This window comes from Populus euphratica, unplaced genomic scaffold (genome assembly GCF_000495115.2).
Source record: "Populus euphratica unplaced genomic scaffold, PopEup_1.0 scaffold7.1, whole genome shotgun sequence".
Lineage (NCBI taxonomy): Eukaryota > Viridiplantae > Streptophyta > Magnoliopsida > Malpighiales > Salicaceae > Populus > Populus euphratica.
Window position 1 is genome coordinate 855069 of NW_011499871.1, and position 23488 is coordinate 878556.

The 23488-nt window shown below is 30.5% G+C and overlaps 2 protein-coding genes across 3 annotated transcripts; one reads left to right on the forward strand and one right to left on the reverse strand.

Moving 5' to 3' along the window:
* On the reverse strand, positions 1 to 2056 carry LOC105127280 (Dof-type zinc finger DNA-binding family protein). 2 transcript variants are annotated; one of them, XM_011028519.1, is made up of 3 exons: positions 1811 to 2056; positions 999 to 1395; positions 1 to 887 (listed from the first exon to the last, which is right to left on the reverse strand). In XM_011028519.1, the coding sequence occupies exons 1-3, from the start codon at positions 1832 to 1834 to the stop codon at positions 574 to 576; spliced, it is 735 nt and encodes a 244-aa protein (XP_011026821.1). In that variant the 5' UTR covers positions 1835 to 2056; the 3' UTR covers positions 1 to 573. The 2 variants fall into 2 exon arrangements, with proteins under 2 accessions (XP_011026821.1, XP_011026820.1); XM_011028518.1 differs by having other exon boundaries at positions 1 to 1395; positions 1811 to 2053.
* Positions 2057 to 18882: 16826 nt separating this feature from the next.
* Positions 18883 to 23411, forward strand: LOC105127282 (Transducin/WD40 repeat-like superfamily protein). Its single transcript, XM_011028522.1, has 8 exons — positions 18883 to 19153; positions 19428 to 20634; positions 20764 to 20854; positions 21010 to 21167; positions 21260 to 21311; positions 21978 to 22057; positions 22154 to 22247; positions 22538 to 23411. Exons 2-8 carry the CDS (start codon positions 19453 to 19455, stop codon positions 23101 to 23103), a joined length of 2223 nt encoding a protein of 740 aa, XP_011026824.1. The 5' UTR covers positions 18883 to 19153; positions 19428 to 19452; the 3' UTR covers positions 23104 to 23411.
* The last annotated feature ends 77 nt before the right edge of the window (positions 23412 to 23488 follow it).

Genomic DNA, 23488 nt, shown 5'->3' on the forward strand with positions numbered 1-23488 from the left:
TAATCCAACTGAGGTTTTAATTATTAGAATATTAACGAGAACACCCCTGCTAAATGAAAGAAAGTAATGAACAAAGCCTTTCATCCATAAAACTCCTTACAATGTCTCACATTATACATTATTTTTGGTACCATGCCAATCAATGACACACAAGGATATATATAGAGGTGGCCTTTTTGCTAGCTCTTCCTTTAAATGATAGAAGACATAACATGAAGTAAAAGGGCACAGTGCCCTCTTCTACTTGTTACCCTATAAAAAATTCTGGGCTTAGCTTAGCTTGATCTTTTCTTCTATCTTTTCATAGTATCCCACCAGTTCTTCACCCTTAATGAAGCCAGCCTAAAATGAGCTTCAAGTTCCCACAAGTTTAAAGAGTAAAGAAGACGATTGAAAGTAAAATAATAATAATACAAAAAAAAAGAGAGAGAGAGCCAGTAGAGAGAGTAAGACACCCATGTATCCTATCTGTTAGTAAGGAAGAAATGCAAACCAAGTCACCCACCTTAAGAACTTATAATAAAGTTAAAAAAATCCAAAAAAAAAAAACCCAAATCATTTTCTTCATCTAATTTACCATGATCCTCCACTTAACATCCCGGTCCAATATCCTGTGGAATCACCATGCTCTTTATTTTGCTCAATATCAGCTGTGCTTGAAACTTGTTGCTTTAAATCTTCAAATGGAAACAAAAGTCTTCCATTGGTTTCTTGAACCCCTTGGAGACCTCCATAACCATTCCCAAGCCCATCCAGAGAGAAACTCAAGGTTGGTTTGAAATCTTGAAGAGGAAAATCGGATGTGTAAAGTGTGCTTGGATCTTGATGAACTGGCATGGGAAAAGAATTGAAGCCCCTTGAAGAGATTCCAGTTAACAGCTCTAAAGCTGAAAGTTGGGATGTGTTAGTGGATGCCGAAGTAGAGGAAGATAGTTGGGTCTTGTTGTTGTTTTCATTAATGCTCGGAAATTGGATCAATTCAGAGAAACTTCTAATACCTTGAGTGGATGGGAAAGCTAGGTTTAGATCTTGGCCTTCATGGATCTTATGGTTCTCAGTAGAGGTTTGTGACAAAGTTGGTGGTGATATCAGATCAGGAAGTTTCTTTGAAGAAGATGAAGAAGAAGCCGATGATCTCTTGTTCTTTCTTGAACCCCCACCAACAGGAATGCTCCTTAGAGAACCACCTTCCGTCCAATACCTTCTACAAGTCTTACAGAAGTACCTCGGTTGTGTAAGGCTGTAGTTGTTATAGTAACAGAACTTGGTGTTAGTTGAATTGCACCTCGGACAGTTGAGGGCCTGTTCCTTTTGAGGCCTTACCTTCCTCTCCAAAGCAGGAGGCTTCGAGCATGTATTTACAACTATCTCTTCTATTGGTTTCACCACTATCTCCTAAAAAGCAAAGTAACATGAAAAGAAACACCATTACTTGAAGATCAAAGAACTGAAGACAGACAGACAAACAAACAAACAAAACAATTTAGCAACTTTACACTTTTCAGCATTATACCAGGACATGGTAAAGGCAAAAAAATATTGCACTCGTTCTTTTTTCTTTAATCACGCATAAGCAAAAGAGAAAGCTAGACAGAGTGGTAAAATATGGTGAAAGAGTTAAAGAAGTGCTAAAAACTAAATCCAAAAGTGTGGGGACTTGCACTTGCTAGCCATGGGAACACACACCATCACTCTTTTGCAAAAGGAAAAGCCAACAAACAAGCAAAACCATACGACTCATGTCCAAAAGTCTCAAAGAGATAAAGAAACAGCCAAAGTGATATGATCATATATAGATCTATCCATGTACCTGTGGCCACTGAGCAGTATCCATGGATGAAATTTGAAGACGAGGATGTTGAGGGATAGCTAGCTAGCTAGAGCTTCAAAGAAAGAAGGAAAAAAAAACACCCTTTTCTTGAAACTGGTTTTAAGAGAAGGAAGAAGGAAGATTGGGATGGTTTAGTGTGAAAATCCTTGGTAGCTTCTTGCTTTATTGGTTGTGTGCGTGCGTATAAGAAAGAGGGAGTGTTTGTGTGAATTGTGAATTGTGATGGGGTCTGTCCACTAAAAGACATCGTAATATCTCTACAATATTTCCATTTTATTTCTTTTCTTATTCTAAGAGGGGAATATTTGTCTTTGCAAATATTAATAATTTACATAACATATGTGGATATAAAATTATGAAACACATGGGCGGGTAATCCACGCATACTCTCTTTGTCGCTCAATGGAACTGGAGAAACTCGGGTTTTTGAGTCAGCAGAGTTCAGTCAACATTGCAGTGTCTGTTTGTGTAGGTGTCTTTAATGTTCTTCTTCCTTCGGCTTGGGTATCGAAGGACATCCATTTTTATACCATTGCTGTTATTTTAAAAAATAATATAAATTATGGTAAGAAAAAGAGCATACAATTAATTAATTAATATCTTCTGTTTTTAAGAGTTCTATGAAATTATAGTCCCAGCATACCTTGTCAGAATGAACATATATATATATATATATATATATATATAATGTTACAAAAACCCACTAGTTAAGACTTCATTCTCGGGAATAAAGTGTTTAGGACTACATAATTAAAATATCCCTCTCCTGTTATATTATAATGGTGAAAATCTGAGTTAATTACTGGATAGACAATTGATGATAGATAAAACTTGTAGCTGTGTTTTCGGGGAAACATTTTCAGGTAAAATTAGCTTTGTTAGAAATGAAAATAAGGGCAAGCTTCATACTTGTAAATGTTCATGGCAAGATGTTAACGGTCACAAAAATGTACAGATGATTATTGTGCATGGTGCATCAAATTAAATGACTCAGGATCCACTATTATTTGAGTTCGAATTCCCTTTTTCCTGGTATTCAATGGTAGTCTAGTACTAGGCTATGACTATTGGAGCACCGAGTGATCTGGTGCCGACTCACGACATAGACACGACACGCATTTGCTCGTTAGCGAAGACTCTGCGCTGTGCGGCCACGATATGCGCCAAGGAAATGAGATGAATACTCAATATCAATGAACAGCCAGCCATATGGCATAAAAATCATTACAAAACCGTTTTTAAGGTGTGTTGGGTATATTGGTAAATATTGTTTTTTTATATGTTTGGTATATTGGTAAATATTGTTTTTTAAAAAACTTTATTTGTAATTTATTAAAATAATATTTTTTTTTGTTTTTAAAATTTATTTTTAAAATTAGCACATCAAAACAATTAAAAAATATAAAAACATAATTTAAAACAAAAAAAAATTAAAAAAAATATTGAAACCGTAATTGGTTGTGCTAAGCAGCCTCTTAACTATAAGATATTAAGATATGATAATTTTTTAAAAAAATTATTATTTTTTTAATTAATTTTTTCCATGTTTAGTTTAAAAAAATGCTTTTTATTATTATTACTTTTTATTTTCAGTATAAGAATAGTTTAGGGATTTTATCTACATATTTAGTTTTTATCTAATACAAAAATAAATAGAAGTTCCCAACTTATATGTCAACAGACTACTTGGCGTTGAACTATAAGTCAAGTCTGTTGAAATAAAAGTTAAGGAAGTGTGTGCGACTCCATTTAAGTTCTAGGAGTGGCTTTTCTTGATATTTATGGATTCATCTGATTGTGATCTTTTTAATGATATTAGATTTGTTGTCATTAGAATTACATATGTTCTGAGCTTCTCTTTCTTTTTCTGTCCTGCTTTAATTATTGTGCCAACCCTTTCTTCTTTCTTCTCACATTTGATCCCTCAAGTTTACGATTAGTTAATTCTAGTTCAATTATTATCATTATTTCATCAATTAAATTTATTTTTATTTAACCCCAGAAAAGAATAACTATTTCTTTTAAGAAATTCTAGCATTCTTGATTGAAAATAAATATAATTTTAGTTAAAGAAACTCAATAAAAAAGAGATGAAATGATCACAATAATAGGATTAAAGTTAACTAAATAAAAAAACTGAGATACTAAATGAAGAGATGAGCTCGGAAAAACGAGAAAGGAAAATCTTTTTTGTCCATGTGAGCTGTGCAGGCGTCTCAAATTGCGCATGTTTCATCTATACAAATACTAAAATTGTGTTAATCTAAGAATAATTTAGGGAATATTCATTTTCTCATTGTCCTGATTAGAAAAGAAAAGGAAAAATAAAACTCTAAATGTTGCACGCACATGCCTTGGATCTCTACGTCTTTGTTCTTCCTATTTTATCTCTCCAATATTTAAAAGACGTACGCTGGTGATGATTAATAAAAGAATCTCCTCTATATAATAAAAAATTAATTATAACAGTACTCGAATTGTTGAAATTCAAAATGAAACTGGAAGGCAACGGAAAGTCCTCTTTAGCCCGTCTAGTTGCCAGAGAAGTGACTCGACGGCACCAAACAAACATTCTTGCAACCCCCTCGAAAGCTCCTTTACGATTGCTATCATTTTAGATGTTTGGTAAAGCCTAGAAATCTGCTTAGCGTCACTAATCACGAGACTTGGCATGTTCAGGGTTTTTTATTTCTGTGGTTGCAATTGTATATTGTGATTTTTTTTTAATTTTTGCTTGAAATTAATTTTTGAGGTCTATATATAGTCTTGAAATGCCGTTTTTAAAATTTATTTTTAAAATAATAAAAAAATATTATTATCATATATTTACAAACAAACAAAAAACATTTGAAAAAATAATTGTTACCCTCTTAATTGCTGCATGTGATTTAAAGTATATTTGGCAATGTAGTAATAATTATTTTTCAACTAATTTTTTGTATTGAAATATATATTAATAATATTTTTTTATTTTTAAAAAATTATTTTTAATATCAATACATTAAAACGATCTAAAATATACAAATTATATTAAATTTTAATAAAAAAAAATTAAAAAAAAATTTTAGAAATACAAGTTCAGCTGTATTTTCAAACAGCCTCTTAATATTATATCGAGTTTTTTTTTTTTTCATTATGAATAGGTTTTCCAAGTGATATTCAATGTTAATTATTTCACAGCCTCTTGTTATCAGTATCAGTATCAATATTCGAGAAATTAAATGAAAATGAACATTTCAGGATAACATTTCTTAACAAGTCACAAGGCAGGCACTTGTGCATGTGTGTTTATCGCAACCTTAAGCTTCACCTTCCAAGATCATGATCAGTTCTGAGTACAGATGCTTCTCCAGTGAAGTAAAGAAGAGTAGGTATTCATGCTTAATTAATTTCAACATGATCTCAGGACATTCAAGAAAAAGCTTGATTACAAAGGACAGCAACCGGTACAAAAGGTATATCAGCACATAAACCTTTTCATTCCCACAAAAAGTAATTGCTATCCATTATCGTTGGGAAATTTTTTATTTTCCTTGCATGTTATCAAAAGCTAAAACATGAAGGAATTTTATCATGGTTTGTGAGTGAGATTATTGTTAATTGGAATAATGATTTTGTAGTTTTGTTTTTCCATCCAATAAAATTAACATTAGCTATGGAAGATATTTAAGTTTTTTCATAAAATCTACTAGTCATTACTAAATTAATAAAAAACAAATAAGTTTTTTTTATTTTAAATATATAGTGAAATGATTAAAATATCTTTAAAAAAATAAAAAAAAATAAAATTGATGTCCAGCAACACTTTTATATTTTTATAATAATTTTTTATTATTACCAATTTAGCTGGTAGAGGGCTAATTTATTGTTTGATAAAACACATACACACACATATATAAAGCAACCAAAATGCTTTAAAAAAAAAAGTATCGAGGGGTATTTTTATTTTTTTACAATATTTTTTTAAATTTTATCAAGATAGTTTAGGGAAAATTTAATATTTGATTAAAAATATAAAATTAAAAAAAAAAGATAGGGATGCGTGTATGTGTGTTATCAAACGTGTTGTTGCCACAATTACTAAGGTAATGGTTAAGATCAATTGGAGAATGCAGTTTGTGGCGCAGGTTTCTTCAGGCTTACAGGTCAAAAGAATTAAAAGGACGTCTACTTAGCGGTTTGCGCTGTGAAAGAAACATAGTTATGATACATAATTGACCGAATCCCCCTTGAAGTATGCATCACATTTCCTAAAACCTCAACGCCCACCTCTAGAATTCACCATGCATCACCAATCATGCACCTTAAAATTCGAGAAACTGAACCTTATTTCACTTTTTATTTTCTTTAATTATAAATCCTGAGAAGGGGGGAATTCTGCCCCTTATTATTTTCACCATGCAGCTAATTATTTATTTAGGGTGTGTTTAGTAATGTATTTTAAAAATATTTTCAAAAAAATTAAAAAAATTTAATTAATATATTTTCAATATTTTCAAATTACTTAAAAATATTTTCAAAAAATTAAAATTTTTTAATTAATATATTTTTAATATTTTCAAATTATTTTAATATACTAATCTAAAAAAAATTAAAAAAAAAATTATTAACATACTTTTTTGAATAAAAAATATTTTAAAAAATAATTACAATTATACTTTCAAACACACTATAATATAAAAAATTACTTTTAATAGATCAATTATATAAATTATATAAACAACTTGCTTTTATAATGAGAATTACTAACATACTTAACTGATTTTTACCATAAAGCAACAAAATTATTAAAAATATATATATAAATAAAAAATATTTTAAAATACAAACCTCGACCATTCACATGCCAAAGTTGTCCTCTAACTTGTCACCCAAGACATGAAATGTGTGTCTTGTGCTTGCAATCACATCATTAAGCTTGAAATACGATTGATTGGCTCGATTTTCTTCTACTGGTAATCATGACCACCCCCATTTACCAACCGCGAGGGCCATACGTGGGGATCTCTTCGCCATGATATCATCAACAATACCTAATCATATTCTTAACATGCCCACATGGTGAGCATCTAACGGCGCTTGAACGTTTCAGTGATAATGCGTCTTCAAGCTTAAAAAGGCGCAGGCAGCGTCATCCCCATTAGCAACCCAGGAGACTGTCCTCAGTGTTGTGGTGTGCAAGTTATAAATATTAACTTCTTTTTTTTCTTGAGAAACAAGATAATCCGATCGGTGGTCGCATTCTAATTCCTCTGCCTTCAGAGCATGGATTAATTTGATAGAACAAAGGATTACGATCAAATCATTATCATCATTCAAGCGTTCATATATATATATATATATATATATATATATATATATATATATATAAATATATATTACGGCTTTTTTCTTACGTTTTTAAGCTTGACAGCAGGATAGGTACCTGCTAATTGTTTTTTTTAATAATTAATTATTGCATTCATCGAAAAATAAAACGTGCTTATTTATTTTCATACATTTCACATCAAAAGGTTCGCATTGTCTTATCTTGGTGTGTCATTAAAATCACTCACTGTAGCCAATTGAAATGGAATTGTAACTCTAAAGGTAATAGTGTTTTTTTTGTGATTAAATTGTGTTTTTGATTTTTTTTTTGGTTTTAAATGAGTTGTTTTTTTTTATTGTTTTATTTTGCTGATATTAAAAATAATTCTTTTAAAATATAAATATATTATTTTAATATATTTATAAATAAAAAATATATTAAAAATAACCACAATTACAATATCAAATATTATTTGAATCATTCATCTTCTTAACTTTTCACTGTTGCATGGGATTGAATCATTCATCTTCTTAACTTTTCACTATTGCATGGGATGCTTTCTTCTTCTTTTTTTCAAAGAATGCCAAATGATTTCATTAATCAAATAAATTGGGCATTCATAACAAAAACTACACTTGCACACTTCCAAATATAAATGATAATATCAATATACTTCTTAACTGCTAATTTAATTAGATGATAAGTTAATTTATTTCTCCTTTTATTATTTTAAATCTTAACCTAAAAAAAATATAAGAAAGTTTTTTTTATAAATATATTGCATTTATTTCAGTTTGGATAGTGTTTAAGATTATTGTAATAGTTGTAATTTAAGTAGCGTTTAAGATTAATGTTATAGTATTTATTTTTTAAAATATTTTTTATTTTAAAATATATTAAAATAATATTTTTTATTTTTAAAAAATTATTTTTAATACTAACACATCAAAAAAAATATTTAAAAAATCAAGTAAAAGAAATATTTTTTTCAAATACCTTTTAACCATCAAAACGAAGACATGTAATTTATGAGAATTATTCGAGTGCAAAGCAAAAGGATGCATTGGTGCCCTGTACTGTGTATTTGTATCTGGCTCTTTGATCTGACTCTCTCACACGTACAAACAACTCAAGTGCTAAACCACGTCGAAGCCTCAACTCAAGAGTGAATGGCGGCGAATGGAGGCCGTCAGATGTTGGGTATCTTTGATGATAAGGACCCACCAAAACAAGCTCCATTTGCTAACAACACGTGTCCCACGATGTTGACCCCACAAAAGAAGAGGGCGGTGGAAGCATTTGTGGGCCCTCAAACATGGGCGTGCCAATCTTTTCCAGTTCGGTTCCAAAATCCTGCCCGACCAAGTAAAGAATCTAATCGTGGCCGTCCGATCTAGAAATTCCCTAGCTTGATAGCCTACCATTCTCTGATGATGTAATGGGATTGGCTCCCCACTTGATGTGGACCTCGTGGGATGGTGCCTTCCACGTCATAAAAAAGATGCAAGGAGGCTAGTTGCTGGTGGGATGAGGAATAGCACCCCAAACGGTTGTGAAAAATAAAACTTTCATGAATCTTCAATAATGATATAAACAAGGTAAAGAAACAGCTTTTTATTATAAATGCACGAAACCATTGAAAAACATCATTTGTTTAAAATTTGAATTCTTTTTTTAATTTCCTTAAGTTACTATTATCAAAAATAATTTTTTAAAAAATAATAATAAATATTATTTTAATTCAATTCTAAACTAAAAAAAAAACATATTAAAAACACAATCTGTTGGCTCCATTGTCAAACAGCCGCTAATCTGCATCTTTACACGCGCTACATATATTTATATAAATGCTATCGTCAAAATTCATGTGAACTTGATTAGAAAACTAGAGCCGTCTGATAGGGCACTGGCCCTTTAGATTGAGAGGGGATTTCCAAGTAGGGCCCACTGAATCTCTGATGAATTAGATGTCACCAGTGTTAATTTATCTGTATTTTAACCCGGGCGGGTGGGGGAGCGGCTTTGTTTGCTTCCTGCTCCACCCCTCTCTTCACACGGAGTCTTTTTTTTTTGCACTCGTCCTCATCGGAGGAAAGATGTGATCGACTTGGTACTTATAACTTGTAGTTGATAAACTAACTCAAACGATCTCTTCAATGATTCGGATTGACTAACGAAAACATTTATCAAGTGGCTGAGAGCCAAAAGTTGAATCCTTGTGAGTTGTAATGCCCGAGTTAATAGTTTTCCATTCCCATGGTATGTACATAAGTAACATATAGAAGAATGTTATCTATCGACATGCCTTCTTCTTCTTCTTCTTTTCTATATCATACCTCAGATTCATGGAAGTGAAAAGAAAATGACTCTAATATTGTTATGGCAAACCTTTGAATGAACAAGGAAAAGTCCATTTATTCAATTTTTTATGGTTTTTTCAATAACTGGAGATGTCCGTGCTGGCATATATATAACTCAACTAATCCTTGAAATTATAAAATTAATAATTATATAAGTTTTTTTATAATTTTAAAATTTATAACACTCAAATTAGTTATCTTTATAAAATAAATTTAAAATTTATTTAATTAAGTTATACATTTTACAATTTATTTCTTATAGTTTTATTATAATTAACATGATTTGGACAAGTTTCATGACCTTCACCTTAAACAGATAAACTCCCCTCCTTGTAATAATTTAGAAGAAATTACTGAGGGAGTCGAAGAAAAGCCTTTAAAAAATTTATAATAAAAGTACATGAAATTAAGAAATTTATGAGAAACTTTCATTTTGGACACAGAGACCAAGGCATCGAGCAAATTCCCTCGAAACTACAGAGTATAATTTTTTCTTCCTCTTTGAAAAACAAATAAAGAGCAGGCAAACCAAGATGATTTTAAAATTCCCGACAGAACACGTTACATCTCGTAGCATCCACGTACTTTTTTTTAAAAAAAAAAACACTCCCATTAAATTTAAAATGGACTAAAACTTGAGACACCTTCGTGAAAGAACCATTTACTTTAAAGTAAGTGCCATCGATCAAGGATTATGGCAGCAACACACTTGAACTCAAATTTTGGTGAAAGTTAAAAAGAGTGTTAGCACTTAGCACTAAACTAATCTCTCGTGGGCTAAAAGAAACATACTATAATAGAATAGAACTCAATTGGTACTGTTATATCGAAACTAATCAATCTTTCCTTTAAAAAAACGTAAGAACATTACAAAGGAAATGGCTCTCGAGATGCCATTCCTTTTGTATTTTCACGTTGCTAAATAAACAATTGATAATATTTTATTATTATTTTTTAAAGTTTACATTACAAAAATAAAAAAAATACAACTAGAAAAAAAAATATTTTAATGATTTTTCATGGGAAATGATTTTTTTATTTAAAATAAAATTTAAAAAATAACTAGAATATATACACACACATGTGTGTGTGTGACAGTGATCCAAGCTAGATTCCAATGGCAGGCAACATGAGGCACTATCATTGTCTTTCAGCCATGGCCGGCGCCGCTGGAGAAAGGGACCCCACCGCACTTTCTTTGATGGGTTATGAATTCCCCGGAGCAGCCTTGGTTCATAAGGCTCGAACTTTATTCAAATTCTACTAAGGGTTTCTTTTACGGGGTAGTGTCAAAATTTTAGGTTTGACCTTAAACACAAAAATTATAAATCCAAACCAAAATTATGTTTGTGGGAATTAAGTGGGTTTTAAATAAAAAATTGAGTCTAGGTGTTTGTTCAAATTAAATTTGTGATATTAACTCCTAGAGGTTAGAGAAAATGCAAAACGAATGCAGGATATTTGAAACTTTTTTAATCAGATTCAATCGAAAATTCTTAATGAAATATTAAGTTTAGAATTAATTGCTGAATTCAACCTCCAAAAATAAATTAAAAAATAAATAAGAGGCTATCCCCTCTAATTTTATATATTGAAAAGAAGAAATTAATGTTAAAACTTATTTTTAAAAAAATATACACTTATTCAATATTTTTTAGAGACCATTAAAAAATAACATGAAAACATTGAGTGTGACATATGAAACAAAATGAATTAGATTATATATTTTTTAAATATATGAATTTAATTTTTTTATCAACTAAGTTAAATTAAATAATATAATTAAATTCAACTATAGTTAAGAATCGACTCCAACAAGGGAAAAAAAATACGTCATCTCTCTAGTAGAGAACGCATAGTGATTTGTAATTATCAAACCATTATAAAGCAGTGACCGAATGTTCTTTGTTTTTGACATAAAAGGATAGGAGATTCTTAGGTTTACTCTTGTTAAAGATCAAGTTTTTCTTAAATTAAGTTGTAGACAAATCATCTACATAATTGCTTATTTACTCCCACGCAAATCTCCAAGGATTAATCGTCTCTGGGAGTGGGTTCATAAACATCTTCGAAAAAAAAGTTGTGCGGGGATTCTAAAGGTTAATTTTGTATGACACGGGAAAAGTTATCTAGGTAGTGTCTAGTTATAAGCTAGAGATAAAAAAATAAATAAAAATAATAAAAATAGAAAAGATAAGATAAAAAATGAGTTTATAATATAATTATATTTAATAATAATATATAAGATAAAATATTTTTTTATTTTATTTGATAGTTATAAAAAAAAATAAAAAAATCTATTTTATATGTTATTATCAAACTTATATAATTTTTCATTTTAAAACTCGGGTTAACCCGGAATGTGACTCGAGCCTCGACCAATTATCTGAGATTTGTTCTATATTAACTTTGATTTAAATTTTAAAAGTATAATAATTTTTATTTTTATTTTTATATTTTTTAGTATGATAATTTTAAAAATAAAAGTATTTAATAAAAATATTATTTTTAGAAATATCCATTCTAAAACTGCTTTAAACATATATTTATTTTTATGTCCAATCTCTCTGACCAAATACGTTGTCTCTATTATTTATATGTATTTTTAATTTTAGAACAGTAAACGCCACCTTAATATCTTTTTCTCCTCGTATAAAAAATTATCGCTAGTAAAGATTCGAGCCTAAATTTTAAATTTTTGTGCAAAGCGAGCTGCACCGCGTTAAAGTTATAGTTTCCATGTTTACGAAGCAATGAGCCCGTGTATGTCCTTTCAAATCAACTATCACATCCCATCCTTACGTGTCTTAAATAGCATCAAGCTTGTTACATAATCATTAGGTTCCCATGTGATTAATAAAATATGAAGTCATTGAAAAAGCAATTATTTGAAATATAAATCTGTATAAATAATGAGATGTAATTCAACTAATATTGATGTTTCATCTCTTTCCAGAAAGTTTTGAATTTAAATCCTTATTTCCTAAGAATGATAAAAATAACAACATCCGGTGGTCCATGGGATTTGAGAACTAAATCGCCACTAATTCACATGGCGGAGTGAAGGCGTGATGCAGACAGACACCTCAACTGCACGGAAGGTCAGACAGATCATTTCCTTCTTTCAGGGCGTTGACCTCCTAGAGCTATTTGAAAGTGTAATTATTATTACTTTTCAAATAATTTTTTGTGTTAAAATATATATTAATAATGTTTTTTTATTTTTTAAAAATCATTTTTAACATTAGTATATCAAAATGATTTGAAAACACTAAAAACATATTAATTTAAAGTTAATAAAAAAATAAAAAAATTTCAATTTTTTTCAAAACATAGAAACAAACAGGCCCTTAAGACAGACCTATGGCTTAGGCTCATACTGCACCACCCACTGGGTTGGTGCCTTCATACTAGACTAGGTTTTAGACAGACCCACTGGGTTGGTGGGTTGGTACCTTCCTACTAGACTAGGTTGGGCTGCCCTCAAGAAATAAAACCCAGCACCTCCTCCATCACTATTGTTTTAATTAATGAAGTGTAAATGCTTTTATGAGAAAAAAATAATTAAATTCATAATTCTGACATCCTTAAAATAAAAATACTTAAGAATTCTTCTCGACAAAAAAAGTCTTTCAAAAGCATTACCAAACGGAGGGGAGAGGGGGTGCATCTGTAATTTGCTGGATGGTCCAATAAAGAAAGGATAAGCATGTGGCTGAGTTTGTGTAAGAGTGGGCTCTGGCCCATATTGATGGACCTATTTGGGCTTGTTATTGTCTGTAGTGTTTAGCTTTTACTTTAAGCCCTTTATCAATGGTTTTCCCCTAATGGTCGTGTGTGGGTGGAGGGGGAGCCGTGGAAAACTTGTTTGATTTTCCTCTCTTCATTTTCACAGTCTACGCAGTCAACTTTAGCCAGTATTCTTCGTGACTTTACATATCCTCGAAGGCTTGGAACTTCCTTTGCAGTATTATATATTTTCTTGTTCTTTTGTTTTTATTTTGTAGAAAGTTTAATTATATAGCTGAATTTCAAGAAGTCTGTTTAGCAATCCAAATTAAATACGGATTAAATACGCTTGGTTTTATCAATGGTCAGAAGTCTGCATACGTGGTTGGTAGGTGACCTTACGCTTGCAAAAATAAAAAATAAAATCAGGAAAAAAGCACATTATGATTCTCTATTTATTATTTTTTACATGGGTATGGACGGTGTTTTGATGAATAAAAAATAAATAAATAAAAATTGGTGAGATCTCTTGCTCTCTTTTGACAGCCAAAATCGAATCAACCCTTGCTTGCTTGTAATAAATTGCTCTTTTATTGCTTCTGCCTGGAAATCACATCATTAGTACATCTTAATCAGTATTTAAACGAACAATTTCAATTAACATTTTCTACTGGTGGCTGGTTTCCAGTAGTTGCCTATATGGGACACGATCTAGGGTAAAACGAAGTTGTCCCCTGTTTTTATTTAACATGAGATTGCCTGCTTGCGTATTATCAAATAAATATGCTTAATATTGATATTATTATAAATTAGTGTTAAATAAATAATAAAAACGAAAAATGTGATGGAATCAATATTACATAATGAAAAAAAAATTGTGTTGATAATAAAAAATTAGAAACTAGATAGAATATTTTGTAGTAATTTACGATATTTTGTAAGGAAATACATAGTGTTTTTCCTATATAATTTAGTTTTTTTCTACATAATTTAGCTTTTTTATTAATAAAAAAATACAAAGATAAATTCTCTACTAGCTCAATATTAAAAAAAATCGATGAAGATAATTTAAAAAAAAAACCCATAAGAAAAAACATTGTAGTAATCCATATAATTTTGTGAGAAAAACCATACACATAAACATTGTATCAATCTACAATGTTTTGTGAGAAAAACTATAATGTTTTTTTCAAATAATTTAGCTTTATTATACAAAGATAATTTTAAAAAAATTATAATAAAAAATAAAAAAAATAATCAAGTGGAGAAACACTGCAACAATCCATTGTGTTTTTTTAAAAAAAATTACAGGGTTAAATTCTAACCAGCTTAATATTAAAAAAATAAAATTGATAAAAATAATTTTAAAATAAAAAACATAAAAAAAAGAAAAAATCATGTTAGAAATACTATAGCAATCCATAATATTTTATGAGGAAAGCTATAGTGCAACCGCACATGATTTAGCTTTACCTGTAGTTGTAATTCTCAACTAGATCAACACTAGAAAAATAAAATTGATAAAAATAATTTTTAAAAAAATCATGTGAAGAGACACCGTATTAATTCATAATGTTTTGTGAGAAAAGCTACAATGATTTCCCCGCATGATTTAGTTATATTATAATTATAATTCTTAACCAACTCAATATTAAAAAAAACTGACAAATAATTTTTTTAAAAAAAATCATAACAAAAAAAACCATGTGAAAAAATATTATATTGATCCACAGTATTTTAAAGAAAAAATTTATAAAGCTAAATTCTAACTAACTCAATATTAAAAAAAATTGATAAAGATATTTTTGAAAGAAATCATACAAAAAAAAAAAGAAAACAATCATGTAGGAAAATATCATAATAATCTATAGTATTGTTTTAAAAAATTACAAAGTTAAATTCTCAACCAATTCAATATTAAAAAAATAAAATTGACAAATATAATTTTAAAAAAATCATAAAAAACAAAAAAAATTATGTTAAAAAACACCATAGCAATCCACGGTGTAATTACGTTAAAAAACACCATAGCAATCCACGGTGTAATATCATAATAATCTATAGTATTGTTTTAAAAAATTACAAAGTTAAATTCTCAACCAATTCAATATTAAAAAAATAAAAATGACAAACAATGTTTTAAAAAAAAATCATAAAAAACAAAAAAAAATTACGTTAAAAAACACCATAGCAATCCACGGTGTTTTGTAAAAAAAAACCAAAACTATAATTTTCAACCAGCTCAATATTAAAAAAATAAAAATGACAAACAATGTTTTAAAAAAAAATCATAACAAAAAAAATCCAAACAATTTTTTTTAAAAAAATCATAACAAAAAAAATCATATGAAAAAACATTACAGCAATTCACCGTGATTTTTTTTTAAATTACAAAGCTAAATATTGAAAAAATAAAATCAACAAAATTTTTTTTAAAAAAAAACAAAAAAAAAGAGTAAAAAACTAAAAAAGATGGAAAGAATTGTAATAATCTATAATAACACATAAAACACGTAAAGAAAGTTATGGTGTTTTTCTTGTATGTTTAGGTATATTATAATAAATGTTAGTGTTTATTATTTTTTTATTAAGATAATCTAGATATGATTTAAAACTTTTCTAGCTCAAATATATTGTTTCATAAAAAAATTCTCAATGTACTAAATATAATTAACATTGATAAATTGAGAGGGTGCTTGACAATTTAGTTGTTGTTATTTTTATGTTTTAATATTTATTTTTATATTGATAAATTAAAATAATCTAAAAATATATATATATTTTTTTAATAAAAATAAATTTCACAAACCTCTATTTGAACCGCAATTTCAAATAGGGTATAAAATGCACAAATGTTTTTGGGTTTTAATATTAAGAAAAACAATTATTTACTCTGCCTTAAAAAAAATAAAAAGGAAGAAGAAAGGGACTGAGTCAACACAAAGGAAAGACCCGTGCAAATTCAAAGTCCTGGTGGAGAAAGTTGGGAGGCGGTGAAAATTCACAAGTTGGCTGTGAAGTTGCTCGTTAGTCTCCTGGAACTGGCCTCTTGTCTTTGACCAGTATCAATTTAGTGGACAAACCAATACGTAGTAGGCTACAAACGTACGTATAGTAGGTGTTAATTTTCGATTCGGAATCACCAATTTGATTGTACTTAGTAGTTACGATATCGTGGGCCATTGATAATTTTTAACTTCAATTGTTTTTAGCAAGAAACCAGTTTTGGTGCCCGTTCTTTGTCGCAGAGATGCATTATTTTTTTCCTTAAAAATAATATTTAGTTGCTCCAAATATTTTTTTTAAAATATGATACTAAGTTATAAACCTGGTTGAGATGAATAAAATGGATTTAATTATATATATATAAAATAATAATAAATAGATTTACAATTTATTAAATACAAAGTAACAAAATACAATAAAAAGTAACATAAAAAAAGATCTATCAGCCTCTAGCATTGTAATTGTGAAGCTTCCATGGTGAGTATGTTATAAAGCTATACCTTCGATAATCTTAATTAAGCTAATTTAGGATATTTTATTAAATTTATGTTAATTTTTTAAATTTATAATTTAAATTATTGAATTTTTTTTAAAATATAAATTTTAAATTTTAATTAATAAAATAATAACAAATAAAATCTAAAAAAATCAATCATTCAAAAGGATTAAAAAATAACAAGTTTCTTTATTTGATTGAAGGGCGAGATTAAAAATAAAAATTAATTTAGTAAAAGGATAAAAAATAAAAAGAATGAGTATCAAAATTGAAATAAAAAAATATTTTAATTAAAGAGTGAAATTGAGAAGAATAATAAATTAAAAAAAATCAAGAAATAAAATATATAAAAAAATATGAGCTAAATTGAAAAATATAGTACTATTAATTTAAATTGAAGAATGAAATTAAAAATCAATAAAAACTTATATAAAAGGATAAAAAAATATTAAAAATCCAAAAAATAAGAATCAAATTAGACAATATCATATTTGATAGTTTGGGATTAAATGGTGAAATTTAAAATAAATAAAACTTCTACAAGAAGGTCAAAAATTAAAATTAAAAATTAAAATAATAAAGATTAAAGTTGAAATTGTAGTTTTCAGGAGAAAGAGAAAAACAAGAAATGTTTGAGGGTGATAAACTAGGCCACTAACGCATGACACACTTATAACAAGAGAATATGATAAAAATTTTAACTACACAATGGAAGGGTAATTTTGAACACAGAAAGGTGTTGTTCACGTTACCCGAGGTACACAAATACCTCCTATATATTTTTACGAGTTGTACACATGTGTTTATTTGTTTTATTTTGCCTTTTTATTCAAGAAAATATAAAATTCCCTTGAACAAATTTTATAATTAAAAAAAATTATCGTGAAAAGCCAAAAACACTTGATGACTTCAAGTTATTTGTTTTTATTTTAATGGTATTTTTTTGTAGTTTTAATATGCATTTTATTTTTTTATATTTAATACCTGAGTTCAAATTATTAAAACAAAAAAATCATTTATGAAAATATAAAAAATACCCTTTAATGTCATTTTTTTTTTGCTTTTGAAAGTATTTTGATTATTTCACCGTACAATTAAGATAAAAAAATATTTATTTATCAATACTTTATTTAATGCTGACAATTAAACCTTATAGAAAGACTTAAATGTCTTTATAAACTATCGCTAAAGTTATTCGATAAAGGGACAAAATGAAAAATATCTTTTTGTATTATTTTTTTTTTGTTTTTAAAAGTATCTTGATTACTTCATTGTACCACTAAAATAAAAAATATTTATTTACCAACATTTCATTTAATGTTGACAGATAAGTCTTACCAAAAAAAAAACTCTCAATGCTCTCATAAACCATTGCTAAGGTTATTGGATAAAGGGACTAAATCGTCAAAATATTATTTCAATGAACAATATTTTTAAAATAACATTTACGGTATAACTTACTTTAATATCTTGTGTTTTTGTGTAATATTCATGTTGTTCTATTGAACAATATGTTTGAGTCAATTTCTATGATCCTTTTCTATTTTTTTACAGCTTGCTTTAATGTGTTGTATTTTTATATAATATTTATGTTATTATGTATAATAATACAATTTTATATGTTCAAATTCAGGGGAATTTGTAACATTAACATTTTTCTTTATTCTAGTGATTAATGTATTTGAATTTAGTTTTTTATATATCAATATCAAGCACGTTGTTTATATAAATTAAGATAAATTATTTATATTATTTTTTTTATAAGATTTGAATTTGAGATTCTAATATTGATATCCAAGTTACTTGAACTTTAGCCCTTGCATGCTTTGTATAATTTATTTTTATTTTTATAGACGACAAATTAGGAAGTATATTGTAGAAGATAAATTGTCTTTAAGGACTAATTTCTCACCCATCTTAAGTCCTATATATTTTCCTTTATATGAAAACCCTTATTGCTTTGACTCAAAGGGATCATCAAAAGCAGATCAAAAACAACATTTGACTTACCGATAAATAAATAAATCTGTGGAGCATTAAATGTAAGGTGAAAAAAAAGTAAAGCCGGTGTACAAAGAAAACGATACGGTAACCTCAAACGACAACTAAATTATCAGTCAAACAAAATTAAACTGCACTACAACAGTTCTTAAAGCTAATTAATACTAGCTAGACACAAAAATAAATACGAGAGAGAGAGAGAGAGAGAGAGAGAGTTTTACGGTCAGAAAATTCAGATTTCAGACAAAATCAAAAGCAACGGTTTTACCCTTTGGATCTTCTCTCATCGTTTCCTTTTTCCTTCTTCGTACCGACACTGAAATCTAACAATTTAACTCAATATTTATATACTATTCTGTCTCCTAACTGGAAACTTCTGATTGATTGCTGGGGTTTTGACCGAATTTCACTTCTGGCCTCAGGTGTGTAAATCTCTGCATTACTTATTTTCCTCATTGTTTTTATTGCAAGCAATTTGTTCGTTTTGTTTTTGTTGTTTTGATTTGTTTTGGTCAAATGTCATGTCTTTTGATGCTGAATGAAAAAAAGAGGAAAAGGTTTTCCTGTTTTTAGATTGGACGGAATTGAATTGTCTGTTACAAGATCTGGGGCAGCTTTTTTTTTCTAGAGATTATGAATATTGATTGATGTTTGATTTTGTGTTGTGGGTTTTGAATTTTTGATTGGACGATTCAGGATTTAATGGATTCATGGTGAAATAATGATAAAAATGGGGAATTTCAGCGAAGAGGAAGAGCAAGAACCAAACTTTTTCGATACCCTCGAGGAGATATCTCCTGTTTCTGATTGGAGTTCAGATGGTGGGGATTGTAGTCCTAGTGTTTTTAATAGTTTCTCATATGATGATTGGACTCGGAATCCAGAAAGTGTTCAAGATCGGCGGCGAAGGTTCTTAAAGTGGATGGGTTTAAGTTTGGATCGAAATGATGGTTTTGAAGAGGAGTTTGGTGATGATTTTAAGGACGAAATCCAATGGGTTGGTGTTGATAGGCCGGGGGATAATAGTGGGGCAGTGTTAGGGACATCGAGTATAGAAGATGACTTTTTGTCAACTCAGTCTTCCATGTCTTCCGAGTCAAGTGAAGTCTGGCGACAATCATTTGAAAATGGTACGCTGGATGGGAATACTGTGTATAGAATTAAAAATCTGGATGATGGAACTGAGTTTCTGGTGGATGAACTGGATGGGGATGGAATGCTTAGTAGACTGCATGAAGTGGGATCCAATCAATCTCCTAGTTTTGAAGAATTTCAGAGAACACTCGGCACATCTCCTTTGCTTGAACGATTTTTTAAGAAATATGTCAGTGATGGAAGGGCTATGGTAGAAGCAAAAAGGAAAGCTAAAAGGAGTTGGCTGAAGAAATTGGGCTTGAAGGGAAGGATTATTGATAGACAAGGGACAGCTGCCTCGAAGCCTTTTGATCTTGAATCAACCGCAGGAGCGAAGATGCATAGAGTTAAAGTTCATCCATCCAAAAAGCACACCAAAGAATTGTCTTCTCTCTTTACTGGACAAGAATTTCTGGCTCATAAGGGATCAATTTTGACAATGAAATTCAGTCTTGATGGACAATACCTGGCAAGTGGTGGTGAAGATGGTGTTGTGCGCGTGTGGAAGGTGATTGAGGATGACAGATCCTACCAATTTGACATCTCAGCCACTGATCCCTCGTGTCTATATTTCACAATGAATCATCTTTCTGAACTAGCTTCTCTTGATGTGGATAAGAAGGTAATTGATAAAACGAAGAGACGTGGTTCATCAGACTCCACATGTGTTGTTGTGCCACCAAAGGTGTTCAGGGTATTGGAGAAGCCTCTGCATGAGTTTCAAGGACACAGCGGAGAGGTTTTGGATCTCTCGTGGTCTAAGAAAAGGGTTGGTATCATTAGTTTTCTAGAATTCATAGATATTATACTCGTCCCTACAATAGCTGCGCCTTGAACTTGCATATATTGAACTGGGTGAAGTCTAATTTGCTTTCACCTTCTTTATATTTTTTTGCAGTTTCTATTGTCCTCTTCTGTTGATAAGACAGTTCGCCTTTGGCAAGTGGGTTTCGACAGATGCCTGAGAGTTTTTTCTCATAATAATTATGGTGTGCCTCCTGCTGCTTGTTTTAATTTATTTTAACACAGAGTACCACGATCAATGATTTGGTCACATCGAGTTGTTTTATTTCTGTACTCAATTGTTTCTACCATTTTGTTTTTAGTTGTTCACTGATAGTTGTCACTGTTATTACTGTTGCAGTGACTTCTGTTGATTTCAATCCTGAGGATGACAATTATTTCATCAGTGGCTCAATAGATGGTAAAGTTCGCATCTGGGAAGTGCTTGGCTGTCGGGTTGTTGATTATACTGATATACGAGAGATAGTTACTGCTGCATGTTATCGTCCTGGTGGAAAGGTTGCTGAACTTTTTGCTATTAGCTCCTGCAAAATAACCGAGATATTCAAAATGAGTTAATGTTTAAACATTCTCGTTACTTAATAATGCAGGGAGGACTGGTTGGCACAATGACAGGAAGCTGCCTCTTTTATGATATAATAGGTATGCATTTCTTCAAGCTTAAGCAAAACATCTTATTTATATTCCAGAAAGCTAGTCCACTAGGAATCTAAAGCAGGTCTGCATGATGCTAATCAATACTATGCTTCTCGGTTTGGGGTTTTGAGGGGCCCTGACACTCTTCTATTATGCTAATGAAGATGATTTGTTGACAAAAGCACTGGGTTGTTCGATATTCACTGATTTTTCTATTCAAGTTTATTAGAATTTTACAACATTGCTTTTATTACAGTCTTGTTCTGAATCAGACCCCACCAATTTTCTTAGTTCTCTGATTTTCTAAGGTGATTTTTTAAATTCCTTAGGTGACGGTGAATTTATATTTGTATATTCTCTGAACCATAAATAATCCAATCAATTTCCCTTTTTTTTTTGTATATAACTTTGAGTGGTGTAACTCAACTGGTCAAGCTTTGGATTTGCTCCATAAAGGTTGCCGGTTCGAGTGCCACAAATCTCAGGGTCATTGGAGATTTACATGCTCGTTAACGGTATTGGGAGATTAGTTAAAGTGGGTGTAAGCTGGCCCGGACACTTACGGTTACAAAAAAAAGAAAAAAAAACTCCCATTTTTATACAGTAGTTCATGTTGTCTTCTGAAAAGAGCTGCCAGGCTGACCACCAAATGATCTTGGTTTTATGATGCAGATAATCGACTGCAACTGGATGCTCAAATATGCTTACAGGGCAAAAAGAAGCTACCCGGCAGGAGGATAACTGGCTTTGAGGTGGTTTACTTTTGCCCTCTTTTTTCATCGACAACTTGCTTGATTCTTGATATTCTGCTGGACAGAGACTCATTTATCTATAATTTTACTCTCCAGTTCTCTCCAAGCGACTCGAGCAAACTTCTTGTCACTTCTGCTGATTCACTAGTCCGAGTGATATGCGGCCTGGATGTCATTTGCAAATTTAGGGGTTGGTTTCATTTCCTCTATATTAATCCTTCTCTTTCTCTTTATATGGTCCTCTATGGTGCTTTAAACACTGCCAGTTTGGATGATCTTGCAAGTTTCCTCTATATTAATCCTTCTATCATCTTTATATGGTCCTCTATGGTGCTTTAAACGCTGCCAGTTTGGATGATCTTGCAATTGAGATCGTCAATATTTTGTGTCCAACCTTTCAATATCATAGCTGATGGAATAGCATATGTTCTAGCGTTGGATTTTTCATTAGTTTGACAGTTAACTTGTTTTCTCTTTCAGCTTCGAGCCTTCGGTTTGCAGCAAACCAAATTTCTGCGTCTTTTACCTCAGATGGAAAACATATTATCTCAACAAGTGAAGATTCTAACGTCTACATCTGGAACTATACCAGCCAGGAAAGGACTTCTCGAACAAAGAACATTCAGTCTTGTGAGAGCTTCATGTCTCAAAATGCATCTGTTGCTATACCTTGGCGTGGTATTGAAACTGTTCCTGAAACTAGCGGGGATGTTAATAGTTTCCATAGTGATCATAGTTGTCCGAAATTTTGTGGAGAGATAGAGCAGAAAAGGCTTTCCTCTTCTCCATCAGTCTGTTTCTCTCTTGCCCGTGGATTTCTGTTGGAGTCTTTGACAAGGGGATCTGCGACTTGGCCTGAGGAGAAACTTCCCAACTCAAGTCCGAAGGCAGCCTCACCTTCAAAATCTAGACCCGAGTTCAAGTATTTGAAGAGTGCTTGTCAGAATATGTTGAGTTCTCACATGTGGGGTCTTGTTATTGTAACTGCAGGCTGGGACGGACGGATTAGAACGTACCTCAATTATGGTTTACCTCTTCGACTGTGAGAAAAATTGACCATGGGGCTTAATTTTCTTACTTGAAGGATACAAGCAGGGTTATCTTCATGGTGCAGGGGTGATGAATATGCCACAGATGAGAAAAAGGGCAACGCCTTGTGGACTCTTCATACTGTATATAGTTTAATTAATTAGGTCATTCACGATGGCCATACCATACTTGTATAGCCCTCTTGGCAACAAATTGCCCTGACTTACTTTTGTAGTTGTATACATGCAAGCCATGCACGATTCTTTGATTTGTTACAGTCAAAATTGAAATAGAAGCTCATGGGCCAGCTGGCCCGTTTTGTCTATTTGATTGATGTAAAAAAATCTGGGCAGTGAGCGGTCGTGAAAGATGTGTATCAATGGGAAACAAAGTTGTGGGGTC